The sequence below is a fragment of the Aotus nancymaae genome, unplaced genomic scaffold, assembly GCF_030222135.1.
Source record: "Aotus nancymaae isolate 86718 unplaced genomic scaffold, 86718_ANA_hifiasm-v0.15.2.pri h1tg000115l, whole genome shotgun sequence".
In the NCBI taxonomy this organism is placed as follows: Eukaryota; Metazoa; Chordata; class Mammalia; order Primates; family Aotidae; genus Aotus; species Aotus nancymaae.
Genome location: NW_026988530.1, coordinates 3,339,802 through 3,361,226, shown reverse-complemented (window position 1 = coordinate 3,361,226; position 21,425 = coordinate 3,339,802). Strand labels below are relative to the sequence as shown.

Below are 21,425 nucleotides of genomic sequence, written 5' to 3'. Positions count from 1 at the left end.
GTCCTTAATTTGAAGCCAAAAAAAGTATTTCTCTATAAATTGAAGTACTTTGGCTTAAGTCTCTTTATCTTTGAACCATAAAGAACAAAGCAAGTTTTCTTCTATCTGGTAACTGTTCAAATATTATTTGAATGTAACTATCATATTCTTATTGATAAATATCTTTCCCTAAAGTTGCTATGATATGGTCTAGATCTGTGTCCTGCCCCCACCCCCCACCAATCTAATGTTGAATTGTAATCCCCAATGTCAGAGGTGGGGCCTGCCGGGAGGTGACTGGGTCATAGGGGCAGTTTCTTGTGAATGGTTTAGCATGATCCCCTCCGTGCTATTCTTGTGAAAGTGAGTGAGTTATGGTGAGTTGTGGTTGTTTAAAAGTGTGTAGCACCTTCCACTACTACCCTCTTTTGCTCCTGCTCTGGCCATGTCAGATATGCCTGTTTCCCCTTTGCCTTCCACCATAATTGTAAGTTTCCTGAGGCCTCCCTAGAAACCTAGTAGATGCCAGAATCATGCTATATGTACAGCCTGCAGAAACATGAGTGAATTAAACTTCTTTTCTTTCTAAATTACCCAGTTTTAACCATACTTTATAGCAGTGTGAGAATGGACTAATACAGAAGAATGGTACCAAGGGGTGGGACATTGCTATAAAAAGACCTGAAAATGTGGAAATAGCTTTGGAACTGGGTAATGGGCACAGGCTGGAACAGTTTGGAGGACTCAGAAGAAGACAGGAAGATGAGGGAAAGTTTGGAACTTTCTAGAGATCTGCTAAATTGTTGTGACGAAAATGCTGATAGTGACATAGACAGTGAAGTCTAGGCTGAGGAGCTCTCAGATGGAAATGAGGAACTTACTGGAAACTGGAGCAAAGGTCACTTTTGTTATGTATTAGCAAAGAGGTTGGCTGAACTGTGTCCCTGCCCTAGGAATCGGTGGAACTTTGAACTCTAGAATGATGATTTAGGGTATCTGGTGGAAGAAATTTCTAAGCATCAAAGCATTCATGATGCGACCTGGCTGTTTCTAACAGTCTTATGCTCATATGCATGACCAAAGAAATGACATAAAAATGGAACTTACATTTAAAGGGCAAGGAGAGCATAAAAGTAAAAAAATTTTAACCTCCCCATGTGGCAGAAAAGAAAAGCCCATTTTCAGTGGTGGAGTTCAAGTAGGCTGCAGAAATTTACATAAGTAAAAAGAAGCCAAATGCTAATATCCAAGACAATGGGGAATAGGCCTTAAAGGCATTTCAGAGACCTTCACAGCAATCCCTCCAATCACAGGCCCAGAGGCCTAGGAGAGAAGAATAGTTTAGCTGGCCAGGCCCAAGGTCCCTGCTGCCCTCCACAGCCTCAGGACCCAGCTCCCTGCATCTCAGCTACTCCCACTTTAGCCATGGCTAAAAGGGGCCCAAGTATATAACTCAGGCCACTGCTTCAAGGGGTACAAACCATAAGCCTTGGCAGCTTTCCATGTGGTGTTAAGCCTGCAGGTGAGCAGAGGGCAAGAGTTGAGATTTGGAAGCCTCCACCTAGATTTCAGAGGATATATGGAAAACCCTAGATGTCCATTCATAAGCCTACTTCAGGGGTGGAGCTCTCATAGAGAACCTCTACTAGAGCACTGTGGTAGGCAAATGTGAGGCTGGAGCTCCCACACAGAGTCCCCACTGAGATACTAGCTAGTAGAGCTGTGAGAAGAGGGCCACCATCTTCCAGACCCCAGAATGGTAGGTCCACCAGCAGCTTGCATTTTGCACCTGGAAAAGCCATAGACATTCAACAGCAGCCCATGATAACAGCCATGGGGACTGAACCCTGCAAAGCCACAGGGCCAGAGCTTCTCAAAGCCTTGGGAGTCCACCCTTTGCACCAGTGTGGCCAAGATGTGAGACACAGAGACAAAGGAAATCATTATGGAGCTTTCATATTTAATGACTGCACTGCTAGATTTTGGACTTGCATGGGGGCTTATATCCCCTTTATGTTGGCTTTTCTCACTTTTGAAATGACAGTATTTACCCAATGCCTGTACCCGCACTGTATCTTGGGAATAACTAACTTGTTTTTTATTTTACAGGCTCATAGGTAAAAGGAACTTGCCTCATGTTTGGATTTTTGAATTAATACTCAAATAAATTAAGCATTTGGGGAGAGCATAATTGTATTTGGCAATTGGAGAAGGACATGAGATTTGGGAGGGGTCTAGAGTGGAATGATATGATTTGTATCTGGTCCCCACCCAAATCTCATGTTCAATTATCATCCTCGGCCTGGGGACTGGTGAGAGGTGATTGGATCATAGAGGTGGTTTCTGATGAATGGTTTAGCACCATCTCCTCAGTGCTGCTCTGGTGATAGTGAGTGTGTGAATTATTGTAAGATAACTTACAATAACTGGTTGTTTAGGGTGTGTTCAGAGATAAACCGACTTAAGATAGCATGATAGTAGGTATCAAAATTGTGAGTCAGTTTCAGAGAAGATGTCATCATTATCATAACCACTATCATCCCCACTATCACCATCATAATAATAAACACTTGTATAGTGCTTACTCTGTGCCAGCCATGTTATAATTGCTTTGAAATATCAACTAATTTTGTCATACAACTCTAGAATATGGGCAGCATGAATACGTCCCCAATACAGATGAGTTACTGAGGCAGAGAGGTTAAGTAAATTTTCCAAGGTAAGAAAGCTAGAAAGGGGCAGAGAATATATGGAACAAACTCGAGGAGTTTGGCTCCAGAATCTTATCTACCACATTAGCTTGTCTATCTAAAGTCCTCATGGTTCAAGTATTTGGTTTTGTTCTTGTTATTTCATATTAGTGTTTTGAGGTTTTTTAAAACACGCATTTGAGGAGTACTAGCCTGGCTGAAATATTGTCTAATGAAATGCACATAATTTGATTACTATTTCAAAAGTCTGGAATTCAGTATGGTTTTCTAACATCAGGTCTAGTTATGACTTACATTATGTTTGACTCCCCAAGACTAATCAATAATCCTACATCAATACCAGTTTGGCAGATCTTCAAACACTGTTGTGAGTAGAAAACTTCGACAGTTTGGTTTAATTGTCCATAACCTAGTTCAGTACAGATAGTTTGCACACTAATGTAATTCATGTTGGCCTATGAAACCTTGTTTTGTCTTAGTAATTCAGTTTTCCATTCCCTTAACGGAGCCCACTTATCCATTAAGCAGCTAATAACTGTTTCCTGCTTCATTAACTTCCAGAGAATAAAGATAAACTACAAGCAAACTTAGAAATGTAAACCCACATAAAGTCAGTTGAGAGCAAAACCTATATATCTATGTTATCTGAGCTTATTGATTGATTTTGTTTTAGGTAAATAGGAAATATTTTGTATATGCATGCAATATTAAGTAACTCACTAGGTAGTGAACTCTGTTTTTGATGTGTTAACTTCAAATTACAGTCAATTAAAAAATCAAAAAAATTTTTAAAAATATATTCACTCTGGAAGACAACCGAAATAAAGTCTTTATAAGTTGTGCAGGGGCATGCTTATGGGTAAGACTGCTCCTTGTCCAGTTCTTAGGAGAGCTATTGAAAAAGCCAAGTCACTTAGCAAAATTAGTGGTTTGGATTTCGGCATGATATCTAATTTTCTAACCAGTCTCCATATTTTATTGTCTCATATGAATCTGCTTCACAGAAGCAAAATACCTACCCTACTTCTTACTTACTTTGTCAAATGACTTATGATGCACAATAATAACACCTTTCCAAAGGGTTCTCAGAAGAGAAACTCTAAATCATAGGTATCAGAAAAAAATGTCCTTGTCACCACATAAAAGTGGCAGAAATGATTTCAGTGCTGAGTGGGCCTACATGGCAATGTTAAACCAACACAAGTTGTGATAAGAGTGTATAAATAACTCCCTAATTGATAAGAAGTTACATGCTTCTTACCAAAGCAGTTTGTAGCTAACAAAGGACCTGGTTTTGAGAAACTAAGCTGAAAATTAAGGGATTAAAAGCTTGTGGGGAACAAAATAGACATGAGACAGAGAGGTACTAAAAGTTACATAAATGACTAGAAATGAGTTATATAAATGAGTAACAGAATCTTTGAGAAATCTTTTGAGAAAAACATTCTCTCTCTCTGGAGGTCTCCACACCTCAAATGTAATAAGACAAAACAATTTAATGGGTGATATCAGCTAAGAGTTTAGGATCTGGACTTCAGGGTAGCTCCCACTGGCAGAGGCTGATGGTATTTAGAATTACATATCTAAAATAACGGTGACATAATAATGAGGATTGTTTGCAAACTCAGATATGGTCAGTATGGTTTGCATTCTGGACAGGTGATTAGTGAAACAGAATAGTCACACGCCATTGAGTTTACTGTTGCCTTTCCTGTCTCCCTCTGGACTTATATTGGCCATGTTGAGATATGTGTATGTATTTAAGAGAAGGGAGACAGTAGAAAGAGAAAAAAAGAGGGAGAGAGAAATTTTGTGGTCCCTGAGATAAAAAAGTAGGTAACTCCTCAAATCCTGAGGACCACAGATGGAAGATTCAGGGCTTGGGCAACTGGTTTTATCTTTTAGTTCACACATCCAGTAAACAAGCTTCTTTCCAAATATGTGACGTAGGAGTGATGAATTTGGTTGAACTAAGTATGAGAACTATGGAGAAAATTACTAAATTAAATTACTAAATTTTCTGTAAATTACTAAAATTAGGTAGATCTTTTGTTCTTTTCTCCACAATTACGCTTTTACACATTCTTTTCCAGACCAACCTTAGTTTATTTCCAAGAGAGACATACGGCCTGCAAGCATACCATTCAGCCTCATCTACCTTATATTTGCTTATTTAGTATCTTCTGTTTCCCCTGCACCTTTTCCATTCCTCTGATACCCCAGAAGGCAGCCCTGCATCGATTAATTTCTACCTCTTCTAAACCTTTATGTAATCTTTTAAACTTATCACTTGGCACTAATTGTACTAAGAGGTTTATAGTACATATTTTTCCTCTGTTTTCATGAACTATTTGTTGGCAGGAAGAGAGTCTTAAATACTTTGGTAGCTCCACAGGGCCTGTGTAAGGAATTTTGTAATGTGAAACATGAAAAGAGAGATAATTTTGACGTTTACTTTTATTCCAATCAAAATGGTATTCTTCACATTCCAAACATGCATTATTGGTTTTATATTTAATGCATAATGTAACAGACCAAAGGTAAAACTACCAAATTAAGCACATAATCTCCAGTCTTTCTTCTAAACCTTCCCTGCCCCCCACATACACTGCCTTTCGAGCTTTGATAGATCTCTACAATATATGAAAGTTTGTTGTTTAAATATCAAATATCTTAACAAATATCTGCAGATAGACGTACATAAGCATCTCTTGACATTCATTAGGCTTAGGATTTCTTACAAACTTGTAATTCTATAACTAAGTTTAGCAATTTGGATGTAGCTTATACAGAGAGAATCTGTAGATGCTAAGGACATCTGTGATGGCTTAAAATAATGCACAGTGAGAACATATTTTGTCCAGGGTAGGCTGAGATAAAACTAGAAAATGTCAGTTTTATCACATTAAAATATATCCATGCAATCATTTTCTTAAGACTCTCTAAAAGCTAACCTGTAATAATATAAAGCATTTTAATTATATTCCAAATGATGAATATATGACTTACAATCTTTAAGAGTTGATTCATGCTATTTGAATCTAAGGCATTGATAGCTATTGAATTTTGGTTTTACACATAGGTTTGTATTGTGTTTGATGGAAATCGATAAATTGTCTATTGCATGGTTACAGGATTCAATTTAATGGATAATGTCAATTTTTCAGAACTAATTTGTAAAATAAATTTACATTGGGAAATATAATATGTAACTTTCAACTTGCTATTAATTCTTCATTTCCATTTGTCAGTGACCTTGGTCAAGCTCTCACTTTGATACTACAGAGTTATGAACTATATTTTTATAATAATTTAGCTTCTTAATTTAGTAGCTAATCATTTTCACTTTTCTAATCACCATATATGTATAGGGGTAGGGGAGGACTGGGTTTTCTCAGTCTCATTTTCTTTATTTTGTTTCTTATTTTCTGATCAGCCCTTCTATAGGTTTTAAGTATCAACAGGTTTTAAATAAACAAATATTTCAGCTTTCCTTTTACTAAAAATTTTGCTATGTACTCTGTCTAGTGGTATATGTTGTGCACCTGCCCCTTAAAGTATAGAATTATTGCTCTGTTACCTGATAGAAATGTACAACTGTATTCTCTCTTCATTATCAGGGGAAATTAGTAACTTTAATAAATAAAAATAAGTATGATATTTATAAAAACTACTTTGAAAATCAATTTAAGAAAACTGCTTAAAAATACCTTGTTCAAGAAAATTTGCCTGTACCTGATGGAGTATAAAGAAATTTTTAGCAATATGATATATTTTTGATATTGTAGTTGTAGAAAAGTTGTCTTCTACCGAAACAGTTGTCTGGGTGGACCAAGTGTTTTTTTAGAGTAGAATCATAGGTTATAATTACAATAGATCAACAGTAATTGCCCTGCATAAATGAGAATTGTGATCAACTTCTTTTAGATGGAATGATAGGATTAAAAAGCAAAGCTACACAAATAATCCAGATAACGACTCAGATTTGTAAATCTAAAAGCATCATATTAGTTAAAAAATATATATGCATTAAGAATGTTTGAGTTTATTTAGAATGACAAAATAAAGAAACATGAAGAACATTACAAACACATGGTATCAAACAGCATGAAATAAATACAAGAATTAGTATAACAAAAGCTATAAGAGCTCAGGAGACAAAGTTTATTATCAGCTGGGATTACAAACTGTAATCAATTATTTTCTTCTCATGGGCATAAAAATCACTGAAAACATTATCTGAATTAGTAACTTATTTAGAAATAAATTTTTCTATAATTCAATCCCAAACCCTTGTTCTCTATATCACGCTTTAAGGAGCTGAAATTTCAACAGCAAACTTTAACTTTCAGGCTGTTTAAATTGCCTTTCTAAAAAAGTTACTTTAACATAATTGTAATTTAGTGATCTTAGGAGTTTTACGTTTTAGGGGAGAAAAGTATAATGGATGTTTGAAAAAAAAGGTTGCTCAATTTCTTATGATTTGTTCTTTTACAGAAGACAATAAAAACTTTGCACAATGTTCTTTAGATCATTTCTGTGAGGCGGCGGAAGTGAGATATGCCCAGGGCTGAGTTCATTTCTTTTAAAGGTGGGAGCACCCATGGAGCTTTGGTGATTTTTCTAAAATTAGTGGCAAGGGCCAGATTTGTGCCTGGCACTATTCTAATAGAACAGCCTCTGTTCAAGTTAGAAGAACAAAGAGAAATGCCAGAATTCCACTTAATGGTAACTGAATTTTGAATACAACTTTACATTCAAACCATTGATTAAGCCCTGATTAAGCTGGCCTCTGATCCTGTGCTCTGTGCCTTCTATTGACTGTAAAGGCAACTGTGGATCATGATTACCCTTCTGAATCACATATACCCATAGAGTGTTTCTTCATATGTATAATACTTCATGTAAATGTGGGCCCCAACTTATTTAATACGCAGAAGTGTAAATATGTACCCTGAAAATAACCAGAAGTACTAGAGTGACTTACATGGTAAAAACGTCCAGTGTGTCTCCAGCAGTTCTTGCCATCTCAAAGTAGGTTTGCAGAATGTTGACAGTTCCAGAAAGTGCTTCATGACCACAGCCACAGAACAGGGCAACACCCGCATAAAGCAGGATGGTGGCAATCAGAGAAGCATAGGGAATGCCTCCCAGGCATTTGATACAGCATTCAAAACACCCTGTAGAAGATCACAAAGGGAGAAATTCATATTTTTGTTAATCTAATTAAAAAAATTTTTTTGCGAACTTCAGCACTACAGGAAAGTATATTTGCACTGATAATACCAGGCCAACTATAGAAATCAAGTCCTAGAATGCCTTGAAGGATACAAAGATCAAATTCCTTAATTATAAACCCATCCTCCACAAATAGGAGAATTCTTCCTATGACTGATGTCTTCCTCATCTGCCCCAAAACCCAGAGAAGCCCTTGCTTCCAAACCCAGACTTTCTATAATAATTAATCTTCACCATAAATGCATGCATATCATTCTTTCTTAAATTTATTGCTCTTAAATGTCACATTCTTACGGTTTTATTTCAATGGAATTTATTCTTTTGCACCCCTGTATTTATATTTTTCTTTTTTTGTAACAGATTTTTTATTAATGTGTCATAGTTATACATGTTTTGGGGATACATGAGATGTGTAATTGGGATATCCATCACATAAAATATTTATGTTTTCTTTGTGTCGGGAACATTACAATTCTTCTCTTCTAGCTATGATGAAATATACGCTAGATTATTTTTAACTATAATTTCCCTACTCTGCTATCGAATACTAGAACTTATTCTTTCCACATTAGTGTATTTTTGTCACCATTAACCAGTTTTTCAAACAGTAAGTTGGAGCCCATTAGTATATTGTGAAGTCAACTTAGTGAACTGTTTTTTTGCTTTGTTTGTTTGTTTTTTATTTTTTGAGACAGATGCTGGCTCTGTTGCCCAGGTTGGAGTACAGTGGCACAATCTCAGCTCACTGCAATCTCTGCCTCCCGAGTTCAAGAGATTCTTTTGCCTCAGCTTCCCAAGTAGCTAGGACTACAGGCACGTGCCTCCATGCCCCACTAATTTTTCTTGTATTTTTAGCAGAGACTGGGTTTCACTATGTTGGTCAGACTGGTCTCGAACTCCTGACCTCAAAACTTAGTGAATTTTGACGAGCAAACATTAAAAGTGACAGAGACTGGAATAGACAGTATCTGAATGCATGTTACGTAGTAAGGGCAATTATTTTTGACTCTTTTGACTGCAATACTTCTATATGATATTTGAGTAGTGACTCATAATGAAAATCTACTTCTTGCTATCATTCATGGTTTAAAAAATATGAGAAAGACACTGGTACAGCAAAAGAGAGCAGATCGGACACATCAATCACTGTGTTGTTTTCGCCAAATTTATTCTTTTGAGCTTATCATCTTTAAAAATGTGACATTAAGAGAATTGTCAGAATCCTCATATGGTTCTCATGAGGATTAAATGAGTTAATATATAAAATAGTACTTGACATAGAGTAACTACTCACTACATGCTGTCATTATTAGATGTAATATAACTATTATTATTATTTTTGGCGGGGAAGGAAGGGAGTCTCGCTCTGTCACCCAGGGCCACTGCAGTGCCCTGATCTTGGCTCACTGCAACCTCTGCCTCCCGGGTTCAAGTCATTCTCTTGCCTCAACCTCCCAAGTAGCTAGGACTACAGGAGTGCATCACCAAGCCCAGCTAATTTTTGTGTCTTTAGTAGAGACAGGGTTTCACTATATTGGTCAGGCTGGTCTCAAACTCCTCACCTCAAGTGCTCCACCCACCCCAGCCTCCCAAAGTGCTGTGATTACAGATGTGAGCCCCCATGCCCGGCCTAATTTAACTATTGTTAATATGAACTAGTACTGTGCTGTCATGTGGTTGTCAAAAAGTATTCAGCCATTGTTGTCACTTTTGCTTTTTGAAGTCTCATCACTTTTGCTTATTAAAAAACAGCTTTAAGCATTTAAACTGAGACATCAGAAAATGATGGCAAATATTCAGAATAAAGGTCACAGGTTCCTAGGCTATTACTAGATATCTTCTAAGAAATTAACTAGAAATGCTTAAGCATATATGTTTTGCAAGAAGAAATATTTATGAGGTACTATGTGCCAGCTACTGCTGAAAAAGAATTTAGGTAAGAGGGCCGACAAGCTAAAGGTACTTGCAAGGATGACCTAACTTCCATATGCACCCACCTCTAGCCACCCCACCCCTCACATAGAGTGATGTGTGTGTACACATATCCTCATTCCAAAGATTTCCTTCTGCTTTCCTCCTTATGAAAATTCTTGATCAAATCTGTCTCTGTAATGCTGAAGCCTCTCACATAATTAATGACTTTTCCTTTTCCTTCAGAAACAAATGACAAACAAGATTTAAAAGTGGATCATGATTGTGCTTAAGTCATAGGAAGATCCGTGTGTGCTTTATCTAGAAGGCATAGATGCATATAGCAACATATGAAGCATGTGATAATTGCAAAGTTCCTGTGAGAACTCACTTTATATTCAGAGATTGAGCTAGTCTGCTATTTTTAATGCTGCTCACTGAACTGGCCTTCTTGAGAATTCTAGTCCATCCCATCTGCCCCAGAGGAGGTTAAAAAAAGGAGTCTGAACACCTTCCCATTTCAGTAGCTGTTGTTTGTGCAGGCAAAATTGTTTCTTGAACATTCTTCCCCCAGCGTGCGCGCATGCACACACACACACACACACACACAATGTGGGGAAGTAGAAAAGGTTAGAACAGCTTGAAACTTCATATAATAGGAAGAGATTTCACCAGCAGATGGCTAAAATCAATGTGTGTAGTATCTGAATGTCACTGAACACATTGGCAGGTCAATCTTTGGACTATCCTGTCTCTCGATGTTCTACAATTTCTGTCTCACTGGGTACTTAAAAATAATAATAATAAAAAAGTTAGTGCTAACGCAAAGAAGAGCTACCCCTATTTTTGGCAAGTATACCACATAGTCTCATGATTTCATATCCTGTTCATCTGTGATGTCTCTATTTTGTTCTTCTCAAAGCATTTGATGTGGTTGTGGGAGATACCTACAGCAGACAATCAGAAGTATAAAAACCAGATAGATGAACATGTTTCACAAAGTTGTTCAAAATAGAATAAGTTCATATATAAAGGGTTCAAACACCAAATACATAGGTAGGAATTGCCTTTGCTGGATCCTAGAGCCTAAAGCTAATAATTGAGTAAAGATAAAATCAGAATCAGAATAGCTCAGGAGCAGACAAAGTGGTAAGCTCATGACTGATCACCGAAACCACTTCTGGGGACTTCTGATTAATTTAATTCTGAATTCAGGGTCAGTTTCACTTATTTCTAATTTTTCACCACTCTACTTTAAATAGACCAATTCTAGCCCCTACACTATGCTCTATAGCTGTAGGGGGGATACTGGAGTTACTGCATCAGAGCATCAAGTATAACTTCAATTCAGTAGTGGCTTTCAAATTTAGATAGAAAAGCAGGAGATAAATTCCAAAATTGGGTCAACCCAAATTGACAACCCTGAGATAATGTGCATTTCCAAAATGAGTATAAGGTCTCTTTACTCTATTTATATGCTACCATTTAAATCTCTCAGAACCACATTACCTTTATGGTAAATACAACTTCCTCGAAACTTGCACTACTGTGAAGTTAAGCTAGAATCTTTTGACTTAAGACCCAACCCTCCGTGAAACGTCTATTCAAAGGAAGAAATCTTAGGTACTTCATCATACACGTATTGCACTAATAATGGGCTAGATCCTAACTATCCCCACTCTTCTACTGAGCCTGAGTTGCCTATTCCTTTTAAAAGAAGACTCTCAGAACTCCCATCTGGGGAAGGAGTGCATTATTTCAGCATTCTCTCCAGCTGCCAGGATCCCACGTAGTTGCTGGCAGGGGAGCTTCTTTCCTCCCACAGAGAGGAAGAGCCTTGGCAGAGCAGCAGAGTTGCCATAGCAACCCTGCCCCTGGGCCCCGGATAGGTTCCCAACAATCACCCTTTAAGGCTGCAGATCCTGCTGCCCCAGCACCACATTTTTTACTCAACTGCAGATGAAAAACCACTCTATTAAACGAATATTAGTGAAGGCATAGTAAGCGAAGTGCTGGTGTTGGAGAAGATTTTTTTTTCTTGAGAAAATCTCTAGTGAAATGGTAAATATTGCTTTGAGCAGGAAACGTTTTCAATACTAGATATTATAAAAATAGGCCCATTAATTCTCAGATAGAACTGATGGCTCAAATAGAGAGTAGCAAATCTACATGTTCTAGTCACTACCTCTATACACAAAGAGATATTTCTCATATCCATTTTCTGGTTATACTTGCTAAAATGAAATAACACTGTGCCTCAGCTTTAACATGAAAACAAATATCAAAAGAATTATGAGATGTTCAACATACTCTCTGAAACATTAGCATTTGCCCAAAGATTAGTGAAGTTACAGATGGACTTGTGCTAATAAAACAATTTCAAAGAAAACAGAAGCTCTTAAGAAACGTTATCTTTAAAAAAAGATTCTGACATTTTTTAAGACATTGATTAATTTATTTCCATTTAAACATTGTGAAGTTAAACACATGCCTTTACTTGTGCTCACTCCACAAACTGCACCAAAACAAATATAGTGAAAAAAAACCTAATCCAATAGGAAAAAGACCAGGAGAGGCAGGCAACAGAGGAGAGACAGGCAACAGAGAAGAGAGACACACAATTGAGGATTCTGGAAAAGAGACTGACAGGAGAAGTTGAGAAGTTAGATTTACAATAGACTGACAATGGAATCATCAATACATTTTTCCTAATATTATTTACCAGGCAGCTGATTCGTTCTCTCCTGATTTATGTCACTTTTGTCATTATCAAGTGTCCATAGAGGTATGGGTCTGTTTGAGGGCTGTCTATTCTGTCCTATTAGTCCATTTGTCCACCCCTGCGTCAGAGGTGTTTGAACCAGAGCAACTCCATCTTGCATAAGGGCTGGGTAAAATAAGACTAAGATCTGCTGGGCTGCCTTCCCTGTAGGTTAGGTGTTTACTCTAAGCTACAGGATAAAATAGTAGGTCAGCACACGATACAGGTCGTAAAGACCTTGCTGATAAAATAGGCTGTAGTAAAGAAGTTAGCTAAAACCCACCAAAACCAAGATCCACAAGAGTGACCTTTGGTCACCCTCACAGCTTAATATATGCTAATTATAACCTATTAGCATGCTATAAGGCACTCCCACCAGTGCTAAGACGGTTTACTAATACCATGGCAAAGTCAGGAGGTTACCCTATATGGTCTAAAAAGGGGAGGAGCCACCAGTTCCAGGAATCACTCACCCCTTTCCCCAAAAACTTATGAATAATCCATTCTTTGTTTAGCATACAATCAAGAAGTAACGATAAGTAACCTTGGTAAAGCAGCTCAAGCCGCTGCTCTGTCTGTGGAGTAGCCATTCTTTGTTCCTTTACTTTCTTAATAAACTTGCTTTTCTCATTATCACTGGTCATTAGAGAAATGCAAATCAACACCACAATGAGATACCATCTCAAGCCAGTTAGAATGGTGATCATTAAAAAGTCAGGAAACAACAGATGCTGGAGAGGATGTGGAGAAATAGAAACACTTTTACACTGTTGGTGGGAGTGTAAATTAGTTCCGCCATGGTGGAAGACAGTGTGGCGATTCCTCAAGGATCTAGAACCAGAAATACCATTTGACCCAGTAATCCCATTACTGAGTATATACCCAAAGGATTATAAATCGTTCTGCTGTAAAGCCACATGCACACGTATGTTTATTGCAGCACTGTTCACAATAGCAAAGACCTGGAACCAACCCAAATGCCCACTGATGACAGACTGGATAAAGAAAATGTGGCACATATACACCATGGGATATTATGCAGCCATAAGAGAGAATGAGTTCATATCCTTTGCAGGGACATGGATGAAGCTGGAAACAAATTAACAGCAAATTAACACAGGAACAGAAAACCAAACACCACATGCTCTCAGTCACAAGTAGGAGTTGAACAATGAGAACATATAGGCACAGGGAGGAGAACATCATACACTAGGGCCTGTCGGGGAATGGGGGCCTAGGGGAGGGATAACACTAGGAAAATACCTAATGTAGATGACGGGTTGAGGGGTGCAGCAAACTACCATGGCATGGTTATACCTATGTAACAAACCTGCGTGTTCTGCACAAGTATCCCAGAACTTATTTTTAAAAATACAGTAAAAAGTACATAAATAAATGTGCTTTCTTTCACTTTACTCTATGGACTTGCCCCGAATTCCTTCTTGCTCAAGATCCAAGAACCCTCTCTTGGGGTCTGGATGGGGACCCTTTTCCTATAACAGCTGGGTCAATGCCACGCTGCCTTATAGTATGTTTTAATTTGTGGAGGAAATTGCCTCAACCAAGTAATTTTCTTCATGAATGTCATGGCTAGTCATTGCCCTTTTACTTTACCAATCAATTTTAGAAATAGTTTGTCTGGTTATATAAATTAACTAATTGGGATTCTGATTGGTGTTTTTGTATTTGTATAAATTATGCAATTTTGATATTCATTTTTTATCAACAAACTTTAAAATTCTTTGTTGATTCTGTGAATTATTTTGAGTACATGGATTATCTTAAATTTAAGTTGATAATAACTCCATCTGTGAAAATTTTGAGCTTTATTTCTTTCTTTTCAATATGTGTGCCTTTTAATTTATCTTTTATTGTCTTACTTATTGGATAAAATACAGAGAGGAGAGTAAAATAGTGTGAAAAGGCATCTTTTGTGATCTTGATATTATAGATAATACTCGTCATGTTTTAACCATTAAGTTTGATGCTTGCTGTTGTTTTATTGGTTACAGATGGTCTCTTGTTTTAAATTCTATAACATGCTTCTCATCTGGTACAATAATTTTTTCTTTTCTCTTTTTTATCTACCACTTCAATAAATTTTTTCTAATTTAAGTTAAAGTTGCATTCATTAGAAAAAAACCAATAGTGTCACAGAGTTTTACAAAACACATTGCTAAATTTTTCATGCTAACTCTGTTCAGTGCTTTTGCATTTATTAATTTATTCCACAGTTATGGAGCCCTCACCAGGTGTCAGACACTACGCTAATTGCTAAGACTTTAGAAGTAAACAAAATCCATGAAAATCTCTACTCTCATTGTAGAGGTGGGAGCAAGATTATAAACAAGGTACTGAATAAATATGGGTAAGATTGTAAAAAGTTCAAGGAAGGAAATCTAAACAAAGAAGTGGGATAGGGAGTATGGGAATATCAGTTTCAATTTCTGATAGAGAGGACAGGGAAGGAATAACTGTGGCAGCAATGTAAGAAGGTCTGGAAAAGGTAAAGGGACCATCCATGAGGCTATCTGGGAGAAGGTTTCAAACAGAGGGAAACTAAATGTCAATGTGTTGAGGCAGGTGTGTGTCTAGAGTATCTCAGGAAAATTTAAGAGACCAGTAATGGCAAAATAGATTGAGGTAGAGACAAAGGAACATAAGGAGAAGTTAAAATGTAATAGGTTGCAGCCTGGCGCAATGGCTCACACCTGTAATCCCAGCACTTTGGGAGGCTGATCACAAGGTCAGGAGATTGAAATCATCCTGGCCAACATGGTGAAACCTTTTCTCTACTAAAAACACAAAACTTAGCTGAGTGTGGTGGCGACTGCCTGTAATTCCAGCTATTCAGGAGGCTGAGGCAGGAGAATCGCTTGAACCAGGTAGTGGGAGGTTGCAGTGAGCCAAGATCACGCTACTGCACTCCAGCCTGGTGACAGAGCAAGATTTTGTCTCAAAAAACATACATATACATATACATATACATATGCATATATACATATACATATAAAATTGGTGAAGGTATAGGGACATCAATATGTTAATGAATGTCATTGATGTCAAATTTTTGTTTTATGTTTTGTAATAAAGCTTATATTAGCCTTATAAAGTGATCCTTTTTTTCAATGCTCTGGGACAGTCTGCATAAAGTACTAATTATCTGCACAGTGAATATTTGGTAGAACAACCAGTAAAACTAGCCAGGCCACTTGTGCACTTTATAGGAAGAATTTAAACTATTGCTCTAATTTGCTGATGTTTATAGAGTGATTCAAGTATTCTATTTCTTCTTAAATCTGTTTGCTAAATTCAGTTTTTATAAGCATGGTGTGAACTTAATAAAAGATATAAATTTTCTCATTAAGTTGTGTATAACATTTTAAATAATATTTTTAGTGTATCCATCATTAGAACATATGTCCTTTGGTCTTCTCCAGTGATTTTAATTCTTTCTTTTTTATTACATTCCTTCTTTCCTTCCTCCGTCTTCCCTCCCTCCTCCATTTTTCTTTCTCTTTCTCTCCCTCTGCCCCTTTCTCTCTCTTTCTGTCTCTCTCGCTCTGTGACTCTCTCTCTTTTTCTGTTTCTCTCTCTCTTTCTGTCTCTCTTTTTTTCCTTTCTCTCTACTTAAAGTGCATAGGCCAGGACAACCTATGTTTTACACTTTATGTTTGCCATTAAAACAAACAATTTTTAACGACTTAAAACATCACATTTTATTTTCCAGTAAGTCTACAATATTTCCTTCCCAGCTTCAGAGTGGGGATCTCTTCCCATTATAGCCATTCAGAAACTCGGGTTGATAAAGCAAACACCATCTTGAACACTGCTAGTCATGGTATCAGAATAAAAAACACCATAAGTCTCCTTTGGCAATTGAGTATTCTAGGCTCTAAGTAGTACATGCCATTTCTACTCACAGCCTAATAGGTAGAAAGAGTCACTAGCCTCCCTCTCAATGACAAAGACAAAAAAGTGCAATTCTGCTTTGTTTCCATAAGACTGGGAGCCACAAAACTTAGCAAACAGCACTAATGACTACCATAATGAGTAAAGCTGAAGGTTTTTCCACATTATCATTCTATTCAAATAACCTTTTTTTGCACCATTATTTTGTTTCATTAATTTCTAAATTTTATATATTTTTTTCTTTGTTTTTTTTTTTTTGGGTAAATTTTCCTATGTATTTTCTAATGCTTTAAGATGAAAAGGTGGATGCTGAGCTAATTGCCCTTTGGACTTTTTTCTTCTCCAGTGAAAATATTTAAGCCTATAAAGTTACCTTCTAATTCTAACTTAAGTGAATTCCACAAGTTCTGATATGCAAACTTTTCATTCCTTTTCAGTGGTAAGTATTCTCTAAACTTCACTGAGATCTCTTTTTGACATATAAGTCATGATTTTTTTTGTATTATTTACTTTGGTTTTCAAATATGCAAGTTTTTAAAAATTTCTATATGTTATTTGTTTGTATATTTATTGCATTATTGTTAGAGAATATGGCCTATAGAATCAAAATCCTCTGAAATTTATGATGACCTCCTTTTTTATTTATTTATTTATTTATTTACTTATTTATTTATTTTACTTCAGGTGCATACTATATCTGGCGTTTCTCCCCATGTTATATCCCTCCCCACCCTCCCCTCCCTCCCCCACCACTGTCTCTCCCCTAACCCCCCAAATGCCTCCATTGTGTGACGCTCCTCTCCCTGAGTCCACGTGTTCTCATTGTTCAAAAGTGGGCAAAGGATATGAACAGACACTTTTCAAAAGATGACATATATGAGGCCAACAAACATAGAAAAAATGCTCATCATCACTCGTCATTAGAGAAATGCAAATCAAAATCATATGGACATACCACCTCATGCCAGTTAGAACGGCGATCATTAATAAATCTGGAGATGCTGGAGAGGATATGGAGAAATAGCAACACTCTTACACAGTTGGTGGGAGTGTAAATTAGTTCAACCATTGTAGAAGACAGTTTGACGATTTCTCAAGGATCTAGAAATAGAAATTCCATTTAACCCAGCAATCCCATTACTGGGTATATATCCAAATAACTATAAATCGTTCTAATATAAAGACACATGCACACGTATGTTCATTGCAGCCTTGTGTACAATAGTAAAGACCTGGAACCAACCCAAATGCCCATCAATGATAGACTGAACAAAGAAAATGTGGTACATACACACCATGGAATATTACGCAGCCATAAAAAATGATTAGTTCATGTCCTTTGTAGGTGACGTTCTTTAAATTAAATCCTAGACCTGAGTTTTTCAGTTTCTGAAAGTAGCAGAAATTTAGATCACCAACTCACAGGAGAACTGGCTTGTGGTACGAAATTCTCAGGAGACATTTTTTCTCCCTCAACTCACCCAAGATATAAAAGATATAAATTTTCCTTTCTGCCTTACACACAACTTTTGTCATTATTATTGCTCTGTAATTTTTGGCATTGTTTCATTTTGTTTTCCTGGTTCAACTTTTCACTGAGTCCTTTAGAGTCCTGACTCTTACGCTGTGTGTTCCAACTTGACCGCCAGTCTTGGAGTCTGGCTGTTTCCTAATTTCCTAACCTATATAATATTACCAGGACACTCAATGTGAAGTCCAAGGAGACCAGGAATATGAAAATGACCCTAGACCTGCTGCTGCCTGTAATGCTTTCTTGCTTACCTCCCTGAACTTCTCCTCGAATGTTATTTTTGGCCTCTGAGGGGTCTGCTTACTCTCTTGCCAGTATATCAATATGTACTTATATATGTGTACATTTATAAGTAATTATATTTTAATTGTACCTAAATTTTAAATGTGCATATTTTAAATGCACAAACATATTTGTTTCAAAACATCAGTTGTTAGGGAACAAAAAAGGTTTTCCTGCTATTTAGTCTACCATACTGCTGGTAATTCACTTCTAATTACAAAGAGATAACCAAACCACCAGGTATTTGAGGAATGTCAACTTGGAAGATAAAAACTGAAATAAGCAAAAAAGAAATTCCAAGAAATATGAGATAAAGCAGGCAGCTGAAGAGAGTTTAAAAAGGGCACACTGGCAAAACAAAACAAATATACATACATACATATATATATGTATATACATTTAAATACATATCTAGGTGTATACACATATATGCATATAATGATTATACATATATACATATATGTATATATAAATGACATATGTCATATATATGTGTATATAATACAAATTCTATATGTATATATAATAGATATAATGTAACATGTATATAAATGTATATACATATATGACTTATAAGTGTATACACATATATATGACATGTCATATAACTCTATATGTATATATGACATATAAGTCATATATATGTATTATACACTTACATACATACAAATGTATACATATTTATATATATAAATACATATATAAATAAGTGTATCTATACACATACACACATGTATATAAATATATAATATATCTATATATTTGTATATTTAAATACATATATGTAAATATATTTATATATTTCTTTAGAATATTATAAAATATATCGCACTCCAAACAAAATGGATGTATTTCTTTCTAACTAAAATAATAATATGAGACAGCCAAGTAAAAAGGGCTACCAGAGAATCTGCAGCTGGCCTGTGTATTGGGAGGATGGAATGCGGCCTTGGGAAGTTGTGGTCGTTTGGGCAGGGGTGGGGAGACTGGCCTCTTCTGTCCCTGTGTGGTAACCTAATGAAATGGAGCCTATTAGCAAGACTCTATCTCACTTTGCTGAGTTGTATTTCCTTTTCGCTCAATAAATTCCACCCATCACCCTTATATGTGTCTGTGAGCCTAATCTTTCTTGGTCATGTGACAAGAACACAGTTTTTTTCCTATAATAAATAGATGGTCTAAATAGGCAACTGCAAAAAAAAAATTAAAAGCTATTATTAAATGGAAATATAGCGGAAGTTTAAATTTTCAGAGCAGAGCTAAAGGACACACACACACACACAAAGAAATCTTTGACAAAGAAAAACTAACAGACAAAAGACGGAAATTACACAGAAAAGATACTTAACTTAGAAGATCAGACAAGTAAGACCAACAACCACAATAGAACATCATAAGATTTATCAATAAAGCAGTGAAAATAAAGATGAGCAAATTACCAAATAACAATATAAAATAGTTTTATAAAGTTAAGAGCATGAGTCTGTAGATTGGTAGGACTCACTGAGTTTCCTTTTGGGGCTGAATCCCTCCCTTCCTATAGCTCTTAAACAGCCCCCACCACCTCCTGCTGCCCAGTGGCCACACTATGGCAGAGGCAGGAGGCCTCATGCTGGCTCCTGGTGCCCCCAGAGTGCTCCAAATTAATAAAGGAGGAATAGAGAGATTGTGGTCATGGATGATAAGTGTCTTAGAAAAATTCATCATCAGAGAAGGAGAATGAGAAGTGCTTTCAGCTAAATTTAAAGCAAATGCTTTTATTTAGAGAACTATTTCTGAAAACTTGTAACAATTCTAAGTTAGCCTTAAGACCTTTTTGTTCCACGGAAATATTAGTAGAGTGAGGCCAACCTGACTTTCTCGTGTCCTAACACTGAGGGAAACACGTCCCTTGGATAGAAATAAGAGAATTAAACCAAGACCTGGCTATAGTAAGTTTATTTCACATGCTCATTCCTTTTTTCTATGTCTATGGTAGCAGCATGGACACGGAATCACTACATCAATATTCAGAGAATGTTTCTTGAGCACCTGTGTACACAGAAGTGACCAAAAAATATGGTCTCTACTCTGTTTGAGCTTATATACCAGTGAGAACAAAATTGGAAACTTCTGGCACCTTTTAGAAACATTTCTGAAATCGTCCTATAAAAACATACGGAATTGTGATATACTTAGTGTCCAGTTAGTGTAGCCAGAATTGCAGTGTTTTTATCAGCACATCAGAATCAGTGGCAGTGGGCTTGGAGTTCAAAACGATCCAAAAAACAGTACACTAAAAAGCTCCTTGGTGTCAAGTATAACACGCCATAAGGATGAGTAAGGATATTCCAAAACTGTGCTTCTGAGGAAGGCTTTATACTGTAAAATGTTTAGCAAACACGCTCTCTAAGTTAACCCATTAATGAATGACATGATCATCTCTATTATTCAAGCCTTCTAAAATATAGCTCAAATAATGCTTAAATATTGTTAATTTTTTACTGACATCTTGCTTAAATATGTCCTGGCCTAAGCAAAGGACAGAGCCAAAGTAAGTATTTTAATTATTAAGGACAAAGTGGCATTACCAAAATAAACTCAAATGACAGGTTTTTATCTTAAATACTGTAGTCATGGCTATAATCTGTGCTTAAATAAATCAGTTACTAATTTTAAAGGAAACGTCTTCAAACAGGAAAGAATCCGCAGCATTCAAAGTCATTTTTGTACCCTCTAGTAGAAAATAGAGGAGCATTTTCACTGTATTTTTTGCTGAATCTCACTACATTTGATTGTGGTTGGTGGTTTTCCTTGTCTGATCTTCTAAGTTGCTTATCTTTTCTCTCCAATTTTGATTTTTTTGTCTTTTTGTTCTACTTTGTCATAAGGTTTTTTCTTTTTTTGTCTTTTAGCCCTTCTGGGAAAATTTAAACTTCCTCTATCATCTTTTTATTTAATAATGTCTTTTAATTTTTTTTTTTTTTTTGGTAGTTACCTATTTGTGGCTGGGTATCAAAATCACCAGGGACACTGTCAAAATAGAGATTTTGGGACCCCTTCTGCTGAGAATGCTGTGGGTTTTTATCAAGTTCTTCAGTTGATTCTGGTGCTGCAAGAT

The 21,425-nt window shown here is 36.4% G+C and overlaps 1 protein-coding gene across 4 annotated transcripts in view; it reads right to left on the bottom strand.

The window, feature by feature from the left end:
* Positions 1-21,425, bottom strand: part of GPM6A (glycoprotein M6A) — a 379,591-nt gene that overhangs the window by 67,994 nt on the left and 290,172 nt on the right. For 3 of the 4 annotated variants that reach the window (XM_012454691.2, XM_012454693.2, XM_012454692.2), the window contains exon 2: positions 7,678-7,870. In XM_012454691.2, the coding sequence (XP_012310114.2) occupies positions 7,678-7,870 (193 nt within the window). Of the gene's footprint in view, positions 1-7,673; positions 7,871-21,425 lie in introns of all 4 variants that reach the window. The other variant, XM_064371043.1, reaches the window with a different exon arrangement.